This window comes from Chelonoidis abingdonii, chromosome 6 (assembly GCF_003597395.2).
Source record: "Chelonoidis abingdonii isolate Lonesome George chromosome 6, CheloAbing_2.0, whole genome shotgun sequence".
NCBI lineage: Eukaryota > Metazoa > Chordata > Testudines > Testudinidae > Chelonoidis > Chelonoidis abingdonii.
In genome coordinates this window covers 113571333-113592603 of record NC_133774.1, presented here as the reverse complement: position 1 = coordinate 113592603, position 21271 = coordinate 113571333, and the positions used below count along the sequence as shown (strand labels likewise).

General features: G+C 38.6%; 1 protein-coding gene across 36 annotated transcripts in view; it reads right to left on the bottom strand.

Annotated features, from left to right (window-relative positions):
* The window catches only part of PTPRD (protein tyrosine phosphatase receptor type D), a 1348190-nt gene that overhangs the window by 167547 nt on the left and 1159372 nt on the right, over positions 1-21271 (bottom strand). For 21 of the 36 annotated variants that reach the window (XM_075067326.1, XM_075067339.1, XM_075067332.1 and 18 more), the window contains 5 exons: positions 16850-17038; positions 14916-14933; positions 13178-13288; positions 9348-9617; positions 6685-7266 (listed from right to left, as the gene is read on the bottom strand). In XM_075067326.1, the coding sequence (XP_074923427.1) occupies positions 6685-7266; positions 9348-9617; positions 13178-13288; positions 14916-14933; positions 16850-17038 (1170 nt within the window). Of the gene's footprint in view, positions 1-6684; positions 7267-9347; positions 9618-11528; positions 11592-13177; positions 13289-14915; positions 14934-16849; positions 17039-21271 lie in introns of those variants that run through there. The other 15 variants (XM_075067333.1, XM_075067344.1, XM_075067336.1 and 12 more) reach the window with 2 other exon arrangements.

The following is a 21271-nucleotide window of genomic DNA, read 5'->3' as shown; positions in this document are numbered from 1 at the left end:
AATCTCAAAACCTGTAAATTAACTGCTGTAGAAGTTATGAGCAACTAACAATGCTAAAGTGCAATAAAAATATGACGGTACAAACTCAAAAATATATTAAACATTTACTTGTAGGAAAATAGTCTGAATGATAGAAAAAAACAGGAAAGCTATTCCTGGGAGTGTTTATGGTATATGGTCAGTTTAATTCTATTAATGCAGTGAAGTTATCTTATAGTTATTTCACACTGCCCTCTCCCGTACTCAAGTTAAAGGTCCACAGTAATGTGTGCTTCACATTTCCAGCATTCTTTACAGTATTGTACATTACAGGGCTCAAAACCCTTATTAATTCAGTGTCTCAGGGCAGGTATATTTTTTAAGGTCACTTTTTTTTTTTTTAAACACATACCTGCTCAGTGGGTCACTTAACTCAGTTATTCAGGCAGAAGGAAGGAGAGAAAGGGAAGAGAATATCAAGAAAGGAAGTAGGAATGCAAATAAACCACACATGCAAAGCATGAATTGAACTGAAGGCTAGAAAAATAACATAAAAGGAATGGGAGGACAGAGATAACACAAGAAGAGAGTGAAGAAAACAAGAAGAGAATGCTGCCATGGCTTGTAAAACAAAAGTACACATTTTCAGTTTAAAATATAACAAACAAACAAACAAACAAAAACAGTCTAGAAGAACAAACAAAAGCAAAACAGAAGGGGAAAAAAGAGTAGGTTAAAAGGAGGAGAGGAAACACTGAGAAAGGGAAGTGGAGGGACAGAACAGGAGAAGGAAGCTGGAAAATGGAACAGCAGAAGCAATAATATTGTGGCTGGCATGCAAAAACTCGTATAAAAGGCAGGAAATACAGGAGTTTCAACTCAGAGAATTTCTTGGATTGCTCCCTTGTGTGTAGGAAAGCATATTACACTGCTCCCATCACTGTAGAATCTGACTGCAGGGGTCTGAGGCTATGGCCCTCTTCACCTAGAGATACCTTGATATCAGCAGGATTATTCCTGCAGATATTGAGATATGTAAAGAAAGCTGGGGTTATCTGAATGGAGGTCTTCTGCATTAGGTCCTCTTTCCCACAAGGCAGCATGGCTCGCTCATCAGCATTATATATTACTCAGCAATTCCATTGCCAATTTTAGGAAAGATAGCCACTTTCTTTGGCACTATTCTTCACTGCACCTACCCCTCGCCCTTTTCCCTGTCCCAAGCCTTGTGGAGATCCAACTGAATAGCCATGATATAGACAGGCTTCCATGAGCTCCCAGACAGGCTGCTGCAGGACTATCGCTTTATCTCGTTTGGCATTTCCGGGGCATTTACCACTGCTTTCTACTTCCTCCACGTCTGACACTCCACAGAATTATAGGGCCCTAGGTGAGCAAAATGCATTGGTTTTAGACTTCATTTTCGTTTACAGACTTTTTTAACATGGGGGCATACACAGAGGAAAGAGGGAAGTGACGACGACTGATTGAACTGGAGTCAAATTACTGCTGATGATTAGGCAAGAAACTAATTTTAACAGGACACTTTATTACTATTACATTTTTGCATGTGTTTGATGTTCATAAAAGGCGTCAGACTGACAGCCTCAGTCTGCTAGCAAAGCTACAGTATAGAAGTGTAAGAATAATTTGTTTAAAAATTGCATGTTTTTCTCTGCATTTCAACCCTTCTATTAGAAACAGAACCAAAAAAAAAAAAATCCAACTCATTAGCTTTACAATAAGGTTCGTTGAACGTGTAATATAATATTTTCCCTTTTAAATTTATTTTAAAGATAGTCAGATATCTGCTCTTTCTATAATTGTTACTTTCCATGCATTCAAATTCTTTCTTAACTATAATGTTCTGTGGTGACTGTACATACACTTTAACTTTCATGTTAAATAACATCCTTAGCTTAGAGTTAACAATGTGTTTTATACAGTATATTTTTTTTAAAACTAGGAGTTTCCCATAGTTATCTATGGCTCCTGGAACTCTCTGTCCTGTGGAGTCTCTGGTTCTCCCTGCAATGCTCCTAGTCCTTACATAGTGGTTCTTCCTGGTCTGGGAAGCTAATAAAAGCGAGATCCTTTGTTCCTCCTCAGCAACTTTCCCCTCTCTGCAGAGTTTAGGAACATCCCTGGCCCTGAGACCTAGCCGGAAGACTGTTTTTATGAGGTGTGCAAGATGAAGGATGCACCTGGAGTCTGCTCTGGCATGTGGACGAGGGTTTGGTTTGAGAAAATCAAAAAAGTGAGGGTAGAGTTTCAGGGGAAATGTAACTAGTGAGTTCTGTAGTGAATTAGCTGTGAATGGGGACCAGGCACCAGAGACATAGTTTACAGGTGGGTCAACATAAGTTAGGAGAGAACATCACAATCCAGTATATATGAATTTGTCCATGCTGAAGTCCAGCATTTGCAGAAGTCAAATCATTAGGGAACATACGTGGCTTGATCCTCCAGTAATTGACGTCAGGGGCAAAGCTCCCACTGATGTTAACAATGCAGGATCTACCATTTTCTATGTTGGCTTTCTTTTAATAGCTACATTTTTTTAAAATGTTGGCTATTCATGATGAAAATGTTATCCATTTGATTTGATGGCATAAAAATCATAATAGTGATGAAGAACAATTATTATTATTTTTATTTTAACCTCTGCATGTTAAATGTACAAGTGTTAAAAACAAGGCAATTGTAAGTTACAGGGATATAAAAGCATGTTAGATACTAGTCCTTATTCTTCAAAAGGGAATTATTTAAAAACTCCTTCAAACTCTTCCAAAATGTTTACTGTAACTTTCCACAAATATACAACTGCTCTCTAACAGCAGGTGTGTTAAATTTGGTTATGGCAAAATTTGCTGTAATCAATGACAAACAGACTGAAACCCCAACTTTGAAAACTAAATGCAACCTCAACTATGGAGCTGCTGCTGACAACTTCATAATGTAAGATCAAGAGGCTTTTCCAAGATTTATGGTGAAAGAACATAATAACTGTAAACCATAAGAAATCAGGATGTCATCTGCCTGGATTTGCTGTAGTTAAAGAAATGCAAGGAAAACAATACCAGAGAACACAGATTTAAGCTACTCTTTTAAACAATTTGCAGCTTATTATACAACAAAGACAACACTTTCAACTACTCACAGTTTAGAAAAAATAGTTATCCTCAGACAAAAAAGAATGAAATGTAGATTGACATTCCATCCTAGCAGTCAGAAATCCCCTTTTCTGGACAGGTCACCCCTTAAAACATATATTTGAGCCACTGCTTTGAATGGTAAGTGACATGATAGACACTCAGTTAGAGAGCTACAATATTTTACCCTGACCCCACTTATGTGAAACGGAACCACAGCCCACAATAAAAGCAACTTGGGAGAGTTCTACTACATGCCATAGAAAAATCACCTTTTTGATGAAGACAGAAGAAAGAAAGAAAAACTAACAATTTGTGACCAACATCTTAATTGAATTGTTTTGTTTTGGATTAGTTAGATATTAAACCTAGATATTGAGCTGCAGCAGTGGCTCTTGGGAATTGTAGTTTGCATGCCTTGTACCATGCCATTATCCCCAGTGAGCTGGGATCCCTGGTTGGACTCTTACATGAGGCCCATAATCTCCCCTCTTGCTGAACCACTGAGATACACCATAAAAGTCCCATAGCCGCGGTGCACCATGGGAGATGTAGTTTGGGCATAGAGTCCAGCCCATAAACAAAATTGTGGGCATGAGGTACCCGAACTACTACTCCTATGATGCACCGTGGCAGCTCGGGGGACCATATTTTAATCAGAACCGAGCTGAAATTAATATTTAGATTATGGTTCCAAATCTAAAACTTTGTCTTTTTCAGGGTGTTCAGGTTTTTTATACAAAAGTAAAGTTTTCAATGGAAGCAGACACTTTTTGAAAAAAAAAAATTGTTTATGAAAAAGTTTCAATTAATTTTTTGACCAGATCTACTCAGATAACCTAGAAAGTGAGAAGCAAAAATCAAGATGCTTGTTTCTTTAGCATTATTTTGTTGTATTCAACTTGAATATTTATTACATTGGTGCTGAAAATAAAACCCTTGCAAATGTGTTTCTTTTTCAAAATCCTCAGAATATTTTCCTGCCTCCCAATGATCACAATGGACATAATAGGAAAAGGCTTTGAAGGAAACCAAGCTAGCATAATATTGAATTGCACTGCTGACAATCAAACTCTAAGACATAAAGGCTGGTCCCAAAGAAGTCAATTGGAGTTTTGTCTTTGACTTCCATGGGAGCATGATTTGGTCCATCAAGTGATAGCTTACACAATTGAAATAATTATTCATGTGTTTTTAAGTCTATACAGAGAAAAACAAACAAAAAAACAACCCCAAACCCAACCATCATTCCAGGTCCTGCTTCTTATGGCATTCTCTCTCTGTGCGTATATTTTTATATATACACACACACACACACACACACGAGAGAGAGAGAGAGATTCAAGCCACAAAATCCAGATTCTACTTTGAATACTTCAGTTTTTAGAGGAGGGAGGATATGTATCTGAAATTTTCATTAATCTCTTTACAGAGATAGACCATTCACTAAATTTGGATCCATATCAAGGTTCAGATTTAAACCTTTCCTAAAGTTTGGTGTTGTTCTAAGCTGGAGAGCACTGGTGTTGGAACAATTTGTATAGTGGGGGTTCCCAAAGCCACTGAACAAAACTGTAAACCCAGTATATGATGGAAAATATTTTAAGTTAGAAGGTGCTGCCATACCCCAGCATCCCTACTTGCAGCAGCCTTGCTGGAGTTCTGTATTAGGTAAAACTTCCATACCCCTAACCTGTTGATTGAAAATGTTCACATGCTTCCATGCATTTTCGATCAGGCTTATGCTTTAAAAAGCCTCTCCTCTCTCAAAACTGTTGTTTTTATGAGACAGTTTAAAAATAAAATGTCAGGTCAAGTCAGTTCCCAAAGTGAAAATGCTGGCATTGAGAATCGCTCCAATAGCATCATCATTATGAGGACTTCTTCACGTTACAGCAGCAAGAAGAAACAGCACAAGAGGGCATGTTAAGTGATCCAATTTTAACACCATAAGGATGCCAGAAATGTTTAAATACATGGAGAACTCCTCAGGTGACTATGCTAAGTAACATAACTTGGGTCATTCCAACTGGACCACAGCAGGAAATAGTTGCTCCATTGAAGTCAATGACAAACTCCTACTGACCTCAAACAGAGCAGAACCAGGCCCTTACTGAACAAAATGGATGAACAGCTTGTTGTGTTCTCCAGCTAATACAATCTATTACATTAAGAACTAGAAAGGGGAGAGCAACATGCCAATCTAAAGACAAGACTCTGAAAAATGTCGCAAATATGTCAAAAGCCAGAATTAGTATTCACTATCTAAATATACATACAAATATCAATCAAGTTGCCATCAGGTATGTTAGAAATGCTAATGAATAAACTTCTAATTTTAAATAATTTAAAAAACTGAACACACATTTCCCCAGTACAAAGTACTTGCAGAAATTCCAAGACAACGGATCAAATTCTGTTCTCCATTTACGCACACGTGACTCCATAGAAGTCAATGGATTTGCATGCAGGTAAACAATGGCAGAGTTTGATCTAATGCCTTGAGTTATATTTTGGAGACATGTTTTTCAAAAGGTGAGGGACCTTGAACTTCTACCACAAGAAACTTTGCTAGTGCTAAGAAATTCAACTAACTTACAAGTAGCATTTTATATTTCTAGGTGACCACTGAATTATGGCATATTTCACACATCTTGTTCTAGGACAGTAAACAATAGGGAGTTTTTATTCCATAGAGCTACAATAAAATAATGTCTGCAGTTTAGTACAACCAGCATTTGTGGCTTTTGATTTCATAAACGTTCTTTGCATTCACTGAGCTTGCTAGTGATTTGATAATAAAATTAACTCCTGTATACAAACAAAACCTACCAGCAAACATAAAACAAAGAAATAGTAACCTTGTTTTACCTAGAGCCGCGGTGCTTTCCATTGATGAGTGGGGAAGGGAGGTTTATAAATCAGAAGTGTGTGGATGTGCTTCTCTGTGCATATACACAGTTTTAATATGATTTTAAACATTTTCAATACACACAGATATATTTATATGTATGTGTATACGTGTGAGTGTATGTGTAGTATATACGTATTTTACATTTCCAAATCAATGTTAACAAAAATGATCTAACATATTATGCCCCGTATACAATCTAAATTAAAATCAACTCCACAGAATATTCAAGGACAAGATCACCAAAATGCCAGCTAATAACTGCTGGACAAACATAGTGTGGTACTTAGCATCAAAGGTACTGTCACAGCCAAGTAGTGGCCACAACATTTAGCTTTCTCCACAGCCTCACTTAGAATACTGCTGCTTTGGTAGAGTTGTTCGAGATTTATACATTGCTGAAAAAGGGAATGGAAGATTTGACAATAAAGACGGTTTCCTCCATTTTAATGACTGCAAGGGCTGTGGAATGGCAGAAAGATGGTTTGTGAATGATGCCTTTTAATGGGCAACATTTTGGAAGATAAAAAGAAAACTTTGGACATCTCTTGGGAGTATTTATTTTCCAACATTCACTCACTCAAATACTGTCTGCCCAATTTCTACATGTATGTAATTTATTGCACCATATTGCAGCCTTACCTCCTGTCTGAGTGATGACTTGAATGTCAGTAGACAGGGGTCCATCCCCGACAGAAGTAAAAGCAAGAACCTTCACAGAATATGTTTTCTGTGGTACCAAATTTCCAATAGTGGTGATATGGCTGTCAGCCACATTGTGTTTCATCCAGCTGTTGACATGTTGGGTGGGATCCATGGTGTAATAAACTCTATATCCTTGAATCTGGCCATTTGGTTCCTCAGGTTCTTCCCATTGTACCAAAATTGTAGTTGAGCTCAACATACGAGCCTGTACACTACGAGGTGCACTAGATGGTGCTTGTTCTGAGGTCCTTGTTGATACTGGCTCACTGGGTGGGCCCCGTCCAATATTATTTACAGCAACTACCCTGAATTCATATTCTGAATATGGGCTTAGACCTGCAACACTGTAGCGTGTTGTAGCCACCCCATCAATTTCTTTATACAGTTCCTCAGAGTTTTTAGGTTTATGTTGGATTATGTAGTAAGAGACTGGCTCAGGGTTCCCAGAATCCCAGGTCAACGTTATGCTTGTTGCTGTGCTTTCCGTCACCACAGGAGTTCCTGGAGGTTTGGGTAAGGCTAAAAATAATACCATAAAATTAAGTTAACAAACAGTACATTCCAATCCTTCTCTACTCTTAAAGTGTGATACAAAATCAAACAAAGCAAATCATGACATTAAGTGGGGTGCTATGTACTTGCTTTGGGCAGGAGCTACATCCCCTATTTAGAATTCAACTCTTTTACAGGAAATCCAGTTCTTTAGTACTGTTATTTATTCCAGAAACTTAAATTATCTCAAATCCCACATTAAAAAAAGTCTTCTGATACATGGCACAATAATGATTTTTACCATAGATCCACTAAGCATCTGCACAAGAACAGCCTTGCAGAGAAAGAGCGTACACTGTTAAGGCTCGATTTTCAGAGGTGCTGGATACCTTCAGCTTCTAATGAACTTAACAGGAGTTGCAGACAACCAATAATGCTGAAAATCAGCAATCACCTTTTTAACCATTGTTGCTTTTGAAAAATATACGGCCCTTGATTTAGCTAGAATGAAGGTAGCAAAAAACAGTAATGAAAAGAGAGGTTTGCTTATCTATTAATATGATTGCTGCCTGAATCGGTGGTTTATAATTTTAGTAATGCAGTAGCAGGCCAGATAGATGGACTAAATTCAAAGAACGTTGTAACAAGAACATGTTTTGAAGTCCAACTATATGATAAGGGCTGATCCTGTAAGGAACTGAACTGATCTCTGCCTGCAGTCAGTACGATGTTAGGGGAATCAACACCTCACGGTGCATGCTCAATCTTCGATACTGGATCTTATGTACTGTGTAGTGAGTTTAGGCACATCCTTGAACTGCACCACCCCAGGAGGCCTTCCAGTCACAATTCTTGCTTCCTCCTTGTTCTGCGTGGAACATCAACATCAGCATGGAACCCCTTGGAAAAGGCCCCCTGTTCTTTGCAAAGAACTCTCACTTAAAACCAGACAAACTCACACACCAAACATGTCTTAAGGACATTTGGCCATAATGAGTAACTTATAAGGTATCTACAGAAAGCTTGTAACTTGTGAAGATTCTTGATCATTGTGAGATGTATAGATAGGTAATATTTAAGGAATAATGTATTAAAAGTGAAAATATGCTTTATGGACTTGGAGTAGAAATTAGTCATCAGGAGATAATGTGTCTTGGTGATGGCCCATTTGGACAAGGGGGAGTTGTTACCCTGTCCCGTTTGGCTGGTGATATAATGCAAAGCTCAATTGTTTAGCCATGTGCAATACTAAGACTTTGAATGGTAAACCTTCAGAGGCAACTATCAATACCACTTGAAGATTTAAAAAAGGAGCTTTACAACAAGGGGTTTGCCCTGTCTGTGATATAGAAGCAAAAGACTGTTTGCAGTATAATACAGAGGAGGGAGAAGCACTATCCATTCACTGACAAAACCACCTGTGGATGGGGAGTGCATATGGATCTTGATTCTTGAGAAACCATCCAGTTGTGCAACAGACTCAATGTTGAGGGGAGGGTGGGAAATCTACTTTATTAGACCGGAAAAGGTAACTATTGATAAGTATAGGCCCAGGTTCACAGTTTATGATTTAGCTTTGTATTGTAAACATTTATTTGCATCACCCTTTCTCGTTTCTAGACAAAATTTTATTCTTTCTTAAATACATCTGCTTTTGTTTTATTGTAAGTGCTCACAGCAGCGGTGGTTTACGGTAAAACTGGGATACACGGCATCCTTGGGTGTAGAGGGTTTTCGATGAGTAGTCAGTGTCAGGGCTGGATATCACAGGAGAATGAATCAAAGGGACTCATGTATTGGGGTGCACCTACTGTTAATCTGCAAGGCAAAGGTAGGGCTTGCACAGCCCAGGGGAGCGTGATTGAGTGGTTGAAAGGCTGGTGGTGTAAGGGAGCACCAAAGAAAGACTTCATCACACTGGACGCAGTGGGTAACAGGGTGACTTACAGTCCTGGGTACAGTTACACCCTACCTAAACACATTTTCGCTACTTGGAGCCAATACAGATCATCCTCTTCTTTAAGGAAGTGATCAATATTTAAAAACTTTGTCAAAAAAACGAAGAACAAGTCATGTCTACGTATACACAGATTATATATGTAAAGTACCTTTGACAGTTATCTGTGCTATTGCTTCTATAACACCAAGGGTGGACATAGCAACACAAGTGTAGTTTGCAGACTGCCTGACATCATTAAGCTCAAGGACATTCCTCCCTATTGGCATATCATCTTCGGGTGTCAGATCTTCAGCTCCCAGCATCCATTTCACATATGGCATTGGTGACCCCACGGCAACACAGGTGATGTTAACACTCCCTCCCGGCATGATCTCATGATTGGTAGGTGGGATAGAGAACCTTGGTGGGACCCGGCGAACTGGAACAAAACACAAAAAAAGTAATAACATATACAAAAAGGGAAAATGAGTTTTGCATATAGACTACATGCACTGTACAGACACCATTTAACATTTTAAACATGTTATTCTAATTTGCCAAAAAATAAAATATACAGACTACACAGGTAAGGTGTCTGCACAAAAAGTAAATTATTCTGTATTTACTTGTTGATATCATTAGACACATTCATACAAAAGTTGATTCAGACCTACTAGGGGCCCACAATTGACTAACTATATACTAACAATACACAAACACCATGCAAAAGATACACACACCCACATATATATATATGCATGTAGTTTGTATGCATATATACATATAATATGCACAGAAGAAAACTGGAGGGTTAACAGCATGCTTGAGTTGAGTACCAAAACCAACTTCAATGCTGCGTACTTCCAGTTGATGTGAATAAATGTGCTGGACCACATTGTCACATCACAGCCCTGGAACACATCACCTACAGTACACTGAAAGTGCAATTTGATTTGCTTTCAGACTCAAAGTGGATGCAGCCTCAAGACCTCACACTAACACTGAAACAAACATAGAAAAATATATATAGTCACAGGAGAAGAAACAAGGCAAAGCCAGTATGACTACTGGATTTGGTCATGCAGGCAAGCAAATGACAGAATCTGTAGAGAATCATGCTCAGGAAAATGTTGGAGAATCAAAACTACAGAAGGAAACAAAACTGCTAAAACCAAAAAGAAAAACTTATTGGGAGAAAGAATAAAACTCAAAACTGGGGGTTGGATGGGTTGACAGAAACAGGAATTTAAAGGAGGACAGGGTTGGAGGGAAGAGGATACTAGATTAAACTCAGGTTGTTATGAAGCATCTATAAGGTGGGGCCACTGGGGAAAGAGCAGAACATTTAACATCCAGGGTTCTACTGTGTTTGCATATAAGGAAAGCAAAGTAAGCTACTAGGATTAGTCATATTAGAGGTTTTCTATATTCAAAATGAGGGACAGCTGATTGAAAACACATAGCAGGACATCGCATTAACAGAATTGTTAATAGTTAAGCAAACACAATACCGAGAAAAAATTACCAGGCAACAATAAATCAGTGTTCCTGCTTCAGATATTCTCTGTGTGTGTGCACATGTGTGTGGGAGGAGGCAAAGGGAGAAGTGACAGAGAGGTAGGTTTGTATTTAGGCCTTTAATTGGACAAAGTACTCTGCACTGTATTTATTTGAGGTTGATGAACCAGAAGCTAATCGTAAAACATTATTTTTAATTCAGCAAAAAACAAAAAAAATAAAATAACAGACTATGAGTAACAGAATAAACATTGTATTAGCTTGAAACGTTTCTGCTGGATTTAGTTAAATTTTGGTGAACTACTATTGACTCAAGAGGGGCTTACTGTGATGGCCTCATGAGTGAATGACAGGCATGGGGAAACAAGCAAAGAGCATAACATGCCTTCAGCAGCCAATTCAGAGGCCACACAAAGCAAGAAGCAGGCAATGTGGAATTTGTAGTATCAAACAGAATCATTTTAAACAGAGGGGAGTTTAGTTTTCATGCTTGGGCTGCTTAGAGAAGCAATTGCAGGGAAATCATTCTTGAACAGCAGGCATCAATATAAACAAGAAATTAAAGGAAAAGAAAAAAGCAGGAACACTGACCAAGTTTACCAGACCTTAGTGTTAAAAGTTACAGGTTGCCATGCACCCAAGTTCATTGTCATCATGCACAACAGTTAGATATCAGCACGCATCAAAAGCCATGACCAGAGCATTCTCTGCTTAAACATAACATTAACTTAAAAAAGGCCACAATGCAGCTACATTCATTTCATTTGTATTCTTTGTTATTGGTTTAATTAATAGTTTTGTAAGGTGGGTAAAAAGTAAAAAACACACCAACCTTCTCGCAGCTCTGAGGGATGTAGGGGGTTTGATGCAGAACACAATGAAATGAGGAAAGGAGAAAAACAAGGGAAACACAGAGAGAGTAAAAAGGCCATATCAAGGCTTTCAACTGCTACTTGAACATCTTTATTTGCTCTAATTAAACCTTCCTATGTCAGCTTGAAAAGTTAGCAATTTCTCGCCGCTATTACGGTGTTAGAAACAATAGCTAGCATCATTTTGAAATTTTCCTCTGGATAAAAAAGGTACACATGCTTCATGCAGTACAGGAAAGTCAGTAGTTTTTTGAGGGTGGGAAAAAGGATCAAACCACTTTGTAAGGATGCCATGAAACTTTTCTTGGGCCAAAAAACCACCCAAAACAAAACAAAAAAGAAAACAAAAAAGGTTGATTGAAACATTACTTCTGACAAAAATTTCAAGATCAAGCTAGATATTTTTGGTAAGATCACGCACACTACAGTAACGAGCTTAAAGCTGTTTCAGCTTTCACACATATTTTCTGCACCCCACCCCTAGTTTGTAGACATATATGTGTATATATATATATATATACACACACACACGCACACACATACATATATATATATATAAAATATGTATATAGGTATTGAAGTATAGGCTTTATATTGTACAGAAAGCTACACGAACCAGCTGTTGGAAACAGGGGTGGCTCTAGACATTGCTCTGCCCCAAGCACGAACCCTCCACAGGCATGCCGCCGAAGGCTGTCTGCCTGCCGCCCTCCCGGCGACCGGCAGAGCGCCCCCCGCGGCAGAGCGCCCCAAGCACGCGCTTGGCGTGCTGGGTCTTGGAGCCGCCCCTGGTTGGAAATACTGTTAAAGACGAACCACTTCTTTCTGTTTGAAATCAAAAGAACACTTTCCAGATTTTAAAATTAACCATTTCTATTACTTTACAGGGAAACATTGATATATCCTCATAATTCATACCTGTCATATAGACAAGCAATTCATTTTTAAAGTATAGCCAGTTTCATTACAGTGGAAGGGATTACACTTTTCCGATAATGTTTAAATAAAACATATATATAGATATATGTGTGTGCATGTGTACACCTTCCCACAAACACATTATATATATATATATATACACATATATATATGTATGTATGTAAAGAAGAAATAGAAAAGGAAGAAGAATATACAATTGTGCTCTGCATATATTTTTTTTGAAGTTTGAAGCTTTTCCTTTGCAACTCGGCAGCAGAGGTTATGTAGACATACACTTCATTGCCTTGGAGTTACACCCAGAGCTGATTAGTAGCATACCAAGCAATTACCTCAGGAGTTTGAAAAGAAAACATAAAAGAAAGAAACAAAACAAAAAATAATAATAATAATTAAAAAAAATGCAAAGCACGGGTCTAAATCAATGTAGGAAAAATAGAAGCCAAGATGTAAAAGTGTAAATATACTTACAAACCTTAAGTCACAGGATAGACTGAACTCGAGTGCTTTTTTTAAAAAATCCCTGTCTTCTAAACTTTTAAAACATATTCTGTTACTGTTACTTCTACAATAGCAGTTTGTTTATTACTATGTTAATTGCACAGACCCTGAGAGTATCTCAACACCCCCGAGCCTGAATGAAGAGTGGATGCCAGGGTTATGTCATTCCTACCTCTGACATATAGATTGGCAGGGGCAGAATAGCGTGTACCCGCACTGTTGGTTGCAACACACTCATATTTGCCTTGGTCAGATTCTTCGCTCAGTTCAATTTGGAGGGCACCTGTATGAATATAAAATATATAGCCAAAGAGATGGTCAGAGAAGGTTTTCTAGATCCATAATTATATACCGCTTAACAACACGAAAAGCCCTGTATGCGAAGGTCCACTCAACGTCGGTTCATTTTCTTGCTAAGGTGCACAGACAGAAAGTGATGCAATGAAAAAAACAAAGATTATTTTTTTCACATCATCAGTGCTAACACAGGAAACAATTTGCATTTGGCAAAAAAAAAATCACTTTTTAAACAATACTTTTTTCCCCCTCGACCATTAAAATGAAGATGGGTGAGACTGCTTCAAGGAAGTATGGCTTTTAAATAAAACAAAAGAGATTAAGTTGTTGGGTTGTTCTATTTTTCTGCGTTTGTTTATTTTTTGTAACAAAAGTAGTGCAAAAGGTGGTACTCTCAAAAAAGACAGATGGGTTTCAAGAAAGTCTTCCGCTGAAGAAAGCCAAAAATGTGCAGCAACAACAAAAAAGCTGCTTAAAGTGTTAAAAAAAAAAAAAAAGAAACTGCATTAGTCATTCATAATTTTCAAAATATTATCTTAAAGAAATAAAACTCCCTTAAGACATGCAGATTGGTAAGAAAAGAAAGACGGTTTGCCACAACTTACAATCTTTTAGTACGTTTGCTGAAAAACAAAGAGCAGTTGAATTAGAAGACAAAAAAAAGTTTAAAAGCATGGTCTATGCCAACAAGGAAGAACCAACCAACCACTGCTGAGGACCTCAGGAGGGCCCCCCCTAAGACACCCATCAAAATCCACGAGTGGGATTAGCAGTGTGGTGTCACAAAACCCAAGAAAAATACAAAACAAGAATTATAAAAGAAGTGAACATTTTTCTCAAAGTATAAAAAACCAGCAATATCATACACCACCAAGAATGACGACTCATTAACCTCTCATTTCCAAAGCCTGAAGATAAGAAGATCCAAAAATCCAGAGATGAGGTAAATCCAAGAAAAACAAAAAAACAAAAACAAAAAACAAGGAAAAAAAGCATTGCTGTAATTTTGTAGGGGGGGGAAAACCATTTTCAACTTTACAAAGTTAAAAGAAAAAAAGGAATTGAACAACAAAAACAAAAAACCTTTTTTTGAAAGATAAAGACAAAAAGAAGATATTCCATGTTGTCTTCTGCATGTCTGCAACTGTTCTCCAGACCACCTTGGCTTTGGTCCAGAACAAGAACAGCTAAGGAAGAAAAAAAATGATCTTTTTTTTTTTGTTCTAGTTGAACAAAAAAAAAAGAAAAAAGAAAAAAAGAAAGAAAGAAAAAAGAAGACGAAGAAGAAGAAGAAAAAAGAAAAAAAGAGGGACAAATGGTACGCTGTGACTGGGCTATGGCCAAAAGACCTGGATATGCTTTCTTTGAAGCATATCACAAATTAAATGTATCGTTTTCAAAAATGAAGAAACAAAATAAGGGAAAGGAAAAGGGTAGTGGAAATAAAGGTCACAACATGAGAATCACTGATCATAAACAAACAGAATAAAGGAAAAAATAAGGATAATGGACATTTCTGTGTTGTTGCTTTTTAACAGGACAAAGATGAGAAGGATGAAAGGACAGAAAGAATGAGTAAGATCATTCTGTGAACGTTAGTTCAGCACTCTTACCTCGTATTGGTGTACCACCTGGGTGGATAATATGAATGCAAATAAGATTAGAAAGAAGAAGCATTAGTACGAGAAGAAGGAGGCTAGGGCTTTGGAAGAAGAATCAAATTAGATTTACAGAATTAAATAAGGTCTTAAAAAAACTTGAATTACTATACTTTTAAAACAGGAATATATTAGATAGTATTATTAGATTATAAAAGCAAGTTGCACTGTACCACAGAGGGCAAAGGCCAGAAAAAGCAGCATTGCCACTCTCAGAGAAGCATCTGAGTTCTTAAGTGTTTGGTTATATAGGGTTAGAAATATATCGTATATGCCTCACATCCTTAAAGAAAAACTTTACAATAATGTATTTAATACATAGTTTAGGAAAATAGTGGCTATTCTATTTAAGGGTGTATATATATATATATATTCTCTATATATATATAGATAGAGAGAGAGAGAGGATACACTGAAGGCTATCTGGAAGCAAACACTGCAGTTTAGATTGTATTATGGCATTCACTGAACTCTATGTGATACTTGTGTACTGTTTCTCCTAGACCGGTGTTGCTATGATTGATACATTTCTGTGGACGTGTGTGTGTGCGCCACTATGGAGATCTGGTGACTACACTGACTGTTAGTAAAATGCATGCCATGCATTTTAAGAATAATAATAATAATCATAATAATATAATAATAATATTCTGAATATGGAAATTAGTGGGGGTGAAGTGCGCTTCAGAACTAAGCACTTACCAATAGATTCTGGAGATTTAAATACGGAGAGAAGAAAGACAGCATAAAAATATTATTATATTCCTTATAATTTGGCACAAAGTTTTCAGTTAAAACTTTATATACTAAATAATCTATGTCACATGTGAAAATTAATTCTTAATTTACATTAACAGTAGGTTAATTTACACAGTTCTGCTGACAACAAGCAAAGAGTCAGTTAACAAGACGATTTAACATCACAGGACAGGTCAAAAGCTGAGAATTCTGGGAAGACAGGTGATTAAACAACTTAGATTCTACCGCAGTATCACTATCATTGCCCCATTATATTATTTGGGGATAAGCTTTAAACTTGATAAATTTAGAGTTATGTTTTTTTTCGTTTCTTTTTTTAAAATCTAACGAGAGCAAAAGAATAAACTAAGGTGGGAAGTGGGGAGGGTGAAGGACTGTTAGGGAAGTGCAAAGGGCAAAGAGAGAGAAGCAAAAGCTGGAATCTACACCAAAAGCAGGCTTCTGTAGATCCAGACAACGTAGGATTCAGAAAGCTTTAGCGTGAGTGCACACTACTGTGGCTAAATTTGTTGGAAAAATGCTCAGCCAGCAAAAAGCCCTTTTTTCATGGGTTGCCCAAGGACTTTTTTACCCACCCACTCTTTTTGCTAAAGGTATGGATACGCATGGGAAAAAGTACTGTGTTTTATGTATTTGTGAGAGGAAAGAAGTTGTGTCCAAACTGGCTAAACTTTGGTGGCTTCAAATGTGGAAAAGACAGCACAAAACACACTTTTTATTGAATATTTTTAGTGTCTGAATATGAAAGTTTTGGTTTTGATGAATATAACCATTGGCACTCCTTGAAAGTTCTGAATGAAGTCCAATGTTGAAATAAATTTGTGGGGAAAAAAAAAGGAAAGAAAAAAGAAAGAGGAGAAAATGGATCCGTCAAATACTGCGGAAAAGCAGTAAAGAAAAAAAATATCAAAAGTACAGTCACAGCAGTGAGCAATGTGGAGTGAACAGAAGCTGCAAAACACACACACACACACGGACTCTGGAACAGGCTATGACAGCATCACAGACATTGACAACACACTCAGTAACACAGAAAAGAGAAGAGGAAGAAAAATTTGTACCTATAAATAAAAAAAAAAAGTGTGAGAGAACAACTCTGGGCGTTAGTGGAAACAGTAACAAGACCCTACCTGATCGTAATTGTTTGATACGTCCATTGTTGTTGCTTGTGTCAACAGGTAAGAAATCTTTGAACCAAGTTATTTCAGGATCAGGATTGCCGCTGGCTGCGCATAACATAGTGGCTGTGCGAGTGCGTTCGACCACCTTCAACTGGGGACCCATATCAATGGTGGGAAAACCACGAGGAATTTGATCCTCTGAAAAGGAAACACATGGTTTGGTTTTATGACAATCTTTCACATTTGTTATATAAAATCTCATACGTGTACAACATATAGACCAAGATTCATAGCCACAGCTCCAGCTGCTTTGCATTGAAGTGGCAGCTAAGGTCTTCCAGAGTAGAATGGTGTGGAGCAGAGAGCCATGCACTCCCCCTGGTCCTCAGATGCCGTAGTGGCTCCTATGGGACCACAGCTGCCAGCGTCACTAAGAGCAGCTCCCACTTGAACTGTTCTAAGTTATGCCAGGGGTTGTCAGCCTAGAATCAGGGGAGCATAAAGGTGGCTCAGAGACAGCTTTCCATCAGATATACTCTGTCTCAGCTTGGCATAGCTGAGGATCTGGCCGACTGTGTATCATGCATATTCTTTAAACACCCAATCATCTGTGCACGGTCAGGCATTATCATACCAACACTGTTCTTCTTGAATGTGTCCTTTTTGATGTATGTAGAATGTTGACTAGTGGTCACCTGGGACCAGGAAGATCCACATACAATTTTCTCCTTTTCCCATCAGTTTGGGCAAATAATTTAGATGCTGTCTCAATTCCTCATATGTAAAATGGTGAAATAGCACTTTACTATCTCAGAGGGGTGTTGTGGGGTTGAATACATTAAAATATTTATCAGAAGCTCAGGTACTACAGCGAGGATAGATACATAGAATAATCATAATGATTTTGAAAGTATATACATAGTATCTTTCATACAATGCACTCAGATACTATGGTAATGGGCCTGGTGCATAAAAACCTAGGGCTGAAACCCTGGGTCCTACTGAAGTCAATGACAAAACTCTGGCTGACTTCAATGGGGCCAGGATTTCACTCTCCATTCACATCCTAGGGGAATTTTATTACGTTTATTACACCTTAAAGATTGCCTAAGATGGTGGTGCTTGAGTCTGTATTAGGTTAAGGCTAGGGCTTGGGGTTCAAGTTCAAAGCTAAATCAGAACTAGAGTAAGATTTGGATTCAACGGTGCTGAAATCTCACAAGGGTTCTTGAAGGAATCTGTCTAGATTTCTATCCAAAATAGAGGAAATCTCATGAGGCCAATCATAAGATTGCAGCTATACCCAAACCTAAATGAGAAAGGATCAAATGTGTGAGGAGAGATTAACAAGCAGGGATTTTATTCTAGACCTTGAGCCCCCTGAAATCTGAGAAAGTTCACATTCCATGTTGTGATTTTGGCTCCATTTCATCTATAATATATATTAATTGCTTTTCCCACTTCTGGGTGGAACACAACAACTATTTAACACTACACAGCTAAACTGTATAAGAGTAGTTGAGCATAACTAATTTAACATTCTTGGAGAAGTTAAATAGACAATATTTCATAATCCAAACAGGTATTTACTTCTCTTACAAAAAGGACTGTGGGATCAGGATTGCAGTTTTACACATTAATCGAATGACAGCATCTTCAACATTGCCTCTTTACTAAGGGCCTCATCCTAAGAAGAACTGAACATCTTCCTTTTCCAGTGAAGTCTGGGAGTTGTAGTTGCTCAGTACATCTCAGGATCAGGCATTAAGAAACCAGAATACCACCAACTGAATCATTAATACTACTTTCTGTAGCACTTGGCCTTTCCCTATAGATTTCCAATCCAAGAAGTGACCTGGAGTAATCAAAACTGATGAAATCATATCTTAAATTAGTAAAACTGCCATTGTTTCCTTAAATTAATACATCTCCCACAGTTTAAAAGGACACACGCTGTAAGATGCTCTTCCTGTCTGTGGTCTCTCATCCTGTGCCTAAATTCTGAATTCTCTGGGGCAGGGACTGCCTTTTATTATGCAGCTATTATGCCTACCACAATGAAATGCTGCTCCCTGATTGGGGCCCCTTATGCACTACTGAAACGCAAACAAATAAAATAATAATAGGACTGTCGATTAATCACAGTTAACTCATGTGATTACATTTTTAAAAATTGTGATTAAAAATTAATCGTGATTAGTCGCAGTTTTAATCACACTGTTAAACAACAGAATACCAATTGAAATTTGTTACATATTTTTCCATGTTTTTCTACATTTTCAATTATATTGATTTCAGTTACAACACAGAATACAAAATGTATAGGGCTCACTTTATATTACTTTTGATTACAGATATTTACATTGTAAAAATGACAAACAAAAGAGTTCACCTCATACAAATACTGTAGTGTAATCTCTTTGTTGTGAAAGTGCAATTTACAAATGTAGATTTTTTTTGTTACATAATTATAGCCCATAACAAAACAATGTAAAACTTTAGAGCCTACAAGTCTACTCAGTCCTACTTCTTGTTCAGCCAATCGCTAAAAGAAACAAGTTTGTTTACATTTGCAGAAGATAATGCTGCCCACTTCTTAGCCCTGGTCCACAATATGAGTTTAGGTCAAATTTAGCAGCGTTAGATTGATTTAAACCTGCACCCATCCACATGACGAAGCCATTTCTGTCAACTTAAAGGGCTCTTAAAATTTATTTCTGTACTCCTCCCCGACAAGGGGATTAGCACTGAAATAGACTCTGCTGGGTCGAATTTGGGGTAATGTAGACGCAATTCAATGGTATTGGCCTCCGGGAGCTACCCCAGAGTGCTCCATTGTGACCACTCTGGACAGCACTCTCAGCTCAGATGCACTGGCCAGGTAGACAGGAAAAGCCCCAAGAACCTTTGAATTTAATTTCCCATTTGGCCAGTATGGCAAGCTGATCAGCACAGATGACCATGCAGATCTCATCAGCACAGGTGACCATGCAGTCCCAGAATTGCAAAAGAGCTCCAGCATGGACCGAACGGGAGGTACTGCTTCTAATGACTGTATGGGGAGACGAATCCATGCTATCCAAACTCTGTTTCAAAAGACGAAATGCTAGAATATTTGAAAAAATCTCAAAGGGCATGAAGGACAGAGGTTATAACAGGGACCTTCAGCAGTGCCACATGAAACTTAAGGAGCTCGGGCAAGCCTACCAAAGAACCAGAGAGGCAAACGGCCACTCCAGGTCAGAGCCCCAGATATGCTGCTTCTATGATGAGCTGTATGCCATTCTAGGGACATAGAATGTCCCTAGAACCCCACCCCTGTGCTTCCTTCCTCCCTCACCCCTCCCGGACTACTCTGGGAGTTATCCCCCCATTTGTGTGACAAATTAATAAAGAATGCATGAATTTGAAACAACAACTTTATTGCCTCTGCAAGTGGAGATCAAAGCGGGGAGGGGAGGGCAGTTGGCTGACAGGGAAGTAGAGTGAACCAAGGAGGCGGGTTTTCATCAAGGAGAAACAAACAGAACTTTCACACCGTAGCCTGGCCAGTCATGAAACTGGTTTTCAAAGCTTCTCTGATGCACAGCGCTGCCTGCTGTGCTCTTCTGTCTGCTTTGGTGTCAGGCTGCATGTAATCAGTGGCCAGACAATTTGCCTCAACCTCCCACCCCGCCATAAACATCTCCCCCTTACTCTCTCAGATATTGCGGAGCACACAGCAAGCAGTAATAATGATGGGAATACTGGTTTCACCGAAGTCTAATCAAATCAGTAAACTGAGCCAGCGAGCTTTTAAATGTAGAAAGGCACATTCTACCACCATTATGCACTTGCTCAGCCTATAGTTGAACTGCTCCTTACTACTGTCCAGGCTTCACGAGCCATGGAAGCAAGGGGTAGGCTGGGGTAAGTATGACCGCATGGTGCTGGCAACTGGGAGATCAACCTGAGGCAGAAGCCTCCAGCTGGCACAATATTCCAGGCAGGACTGAATCTCCATCAGACGAAACTTAAAGAGAATGACCTGGAGTCATTCCCATTTTTGTCCAGGCGCCCCAACCGACCTCACCGATGCCGGCCAGGAGCACCCACGGGACGATGACTACGGTTAGCAGTTGTATTGCACCATCTGCCGTCCGCAAGACAAGTGGATGCTGCTGCAGCACCCACGAGACATACGGTGACAGTGAGCTGAGCGGGCTCCATGCTTGCCATGGTAAGTTGTCTGCACGGGTAACCCAGGAAAAAAGGCAAGAAACGATTTTTTGCTGTTGCTTTCATGGAGGGAGGGAGGGAAGGGGGCCTGATGAAATGTACCCAGAACCACCTGTGACAATGTTTTTGTCAGGCATTGGGAGGTCGACCCAGAATTCCAATGGGTGGCAGAGACTGTGGGAATTGTGGGATATCTACTACAGTGCAACATTT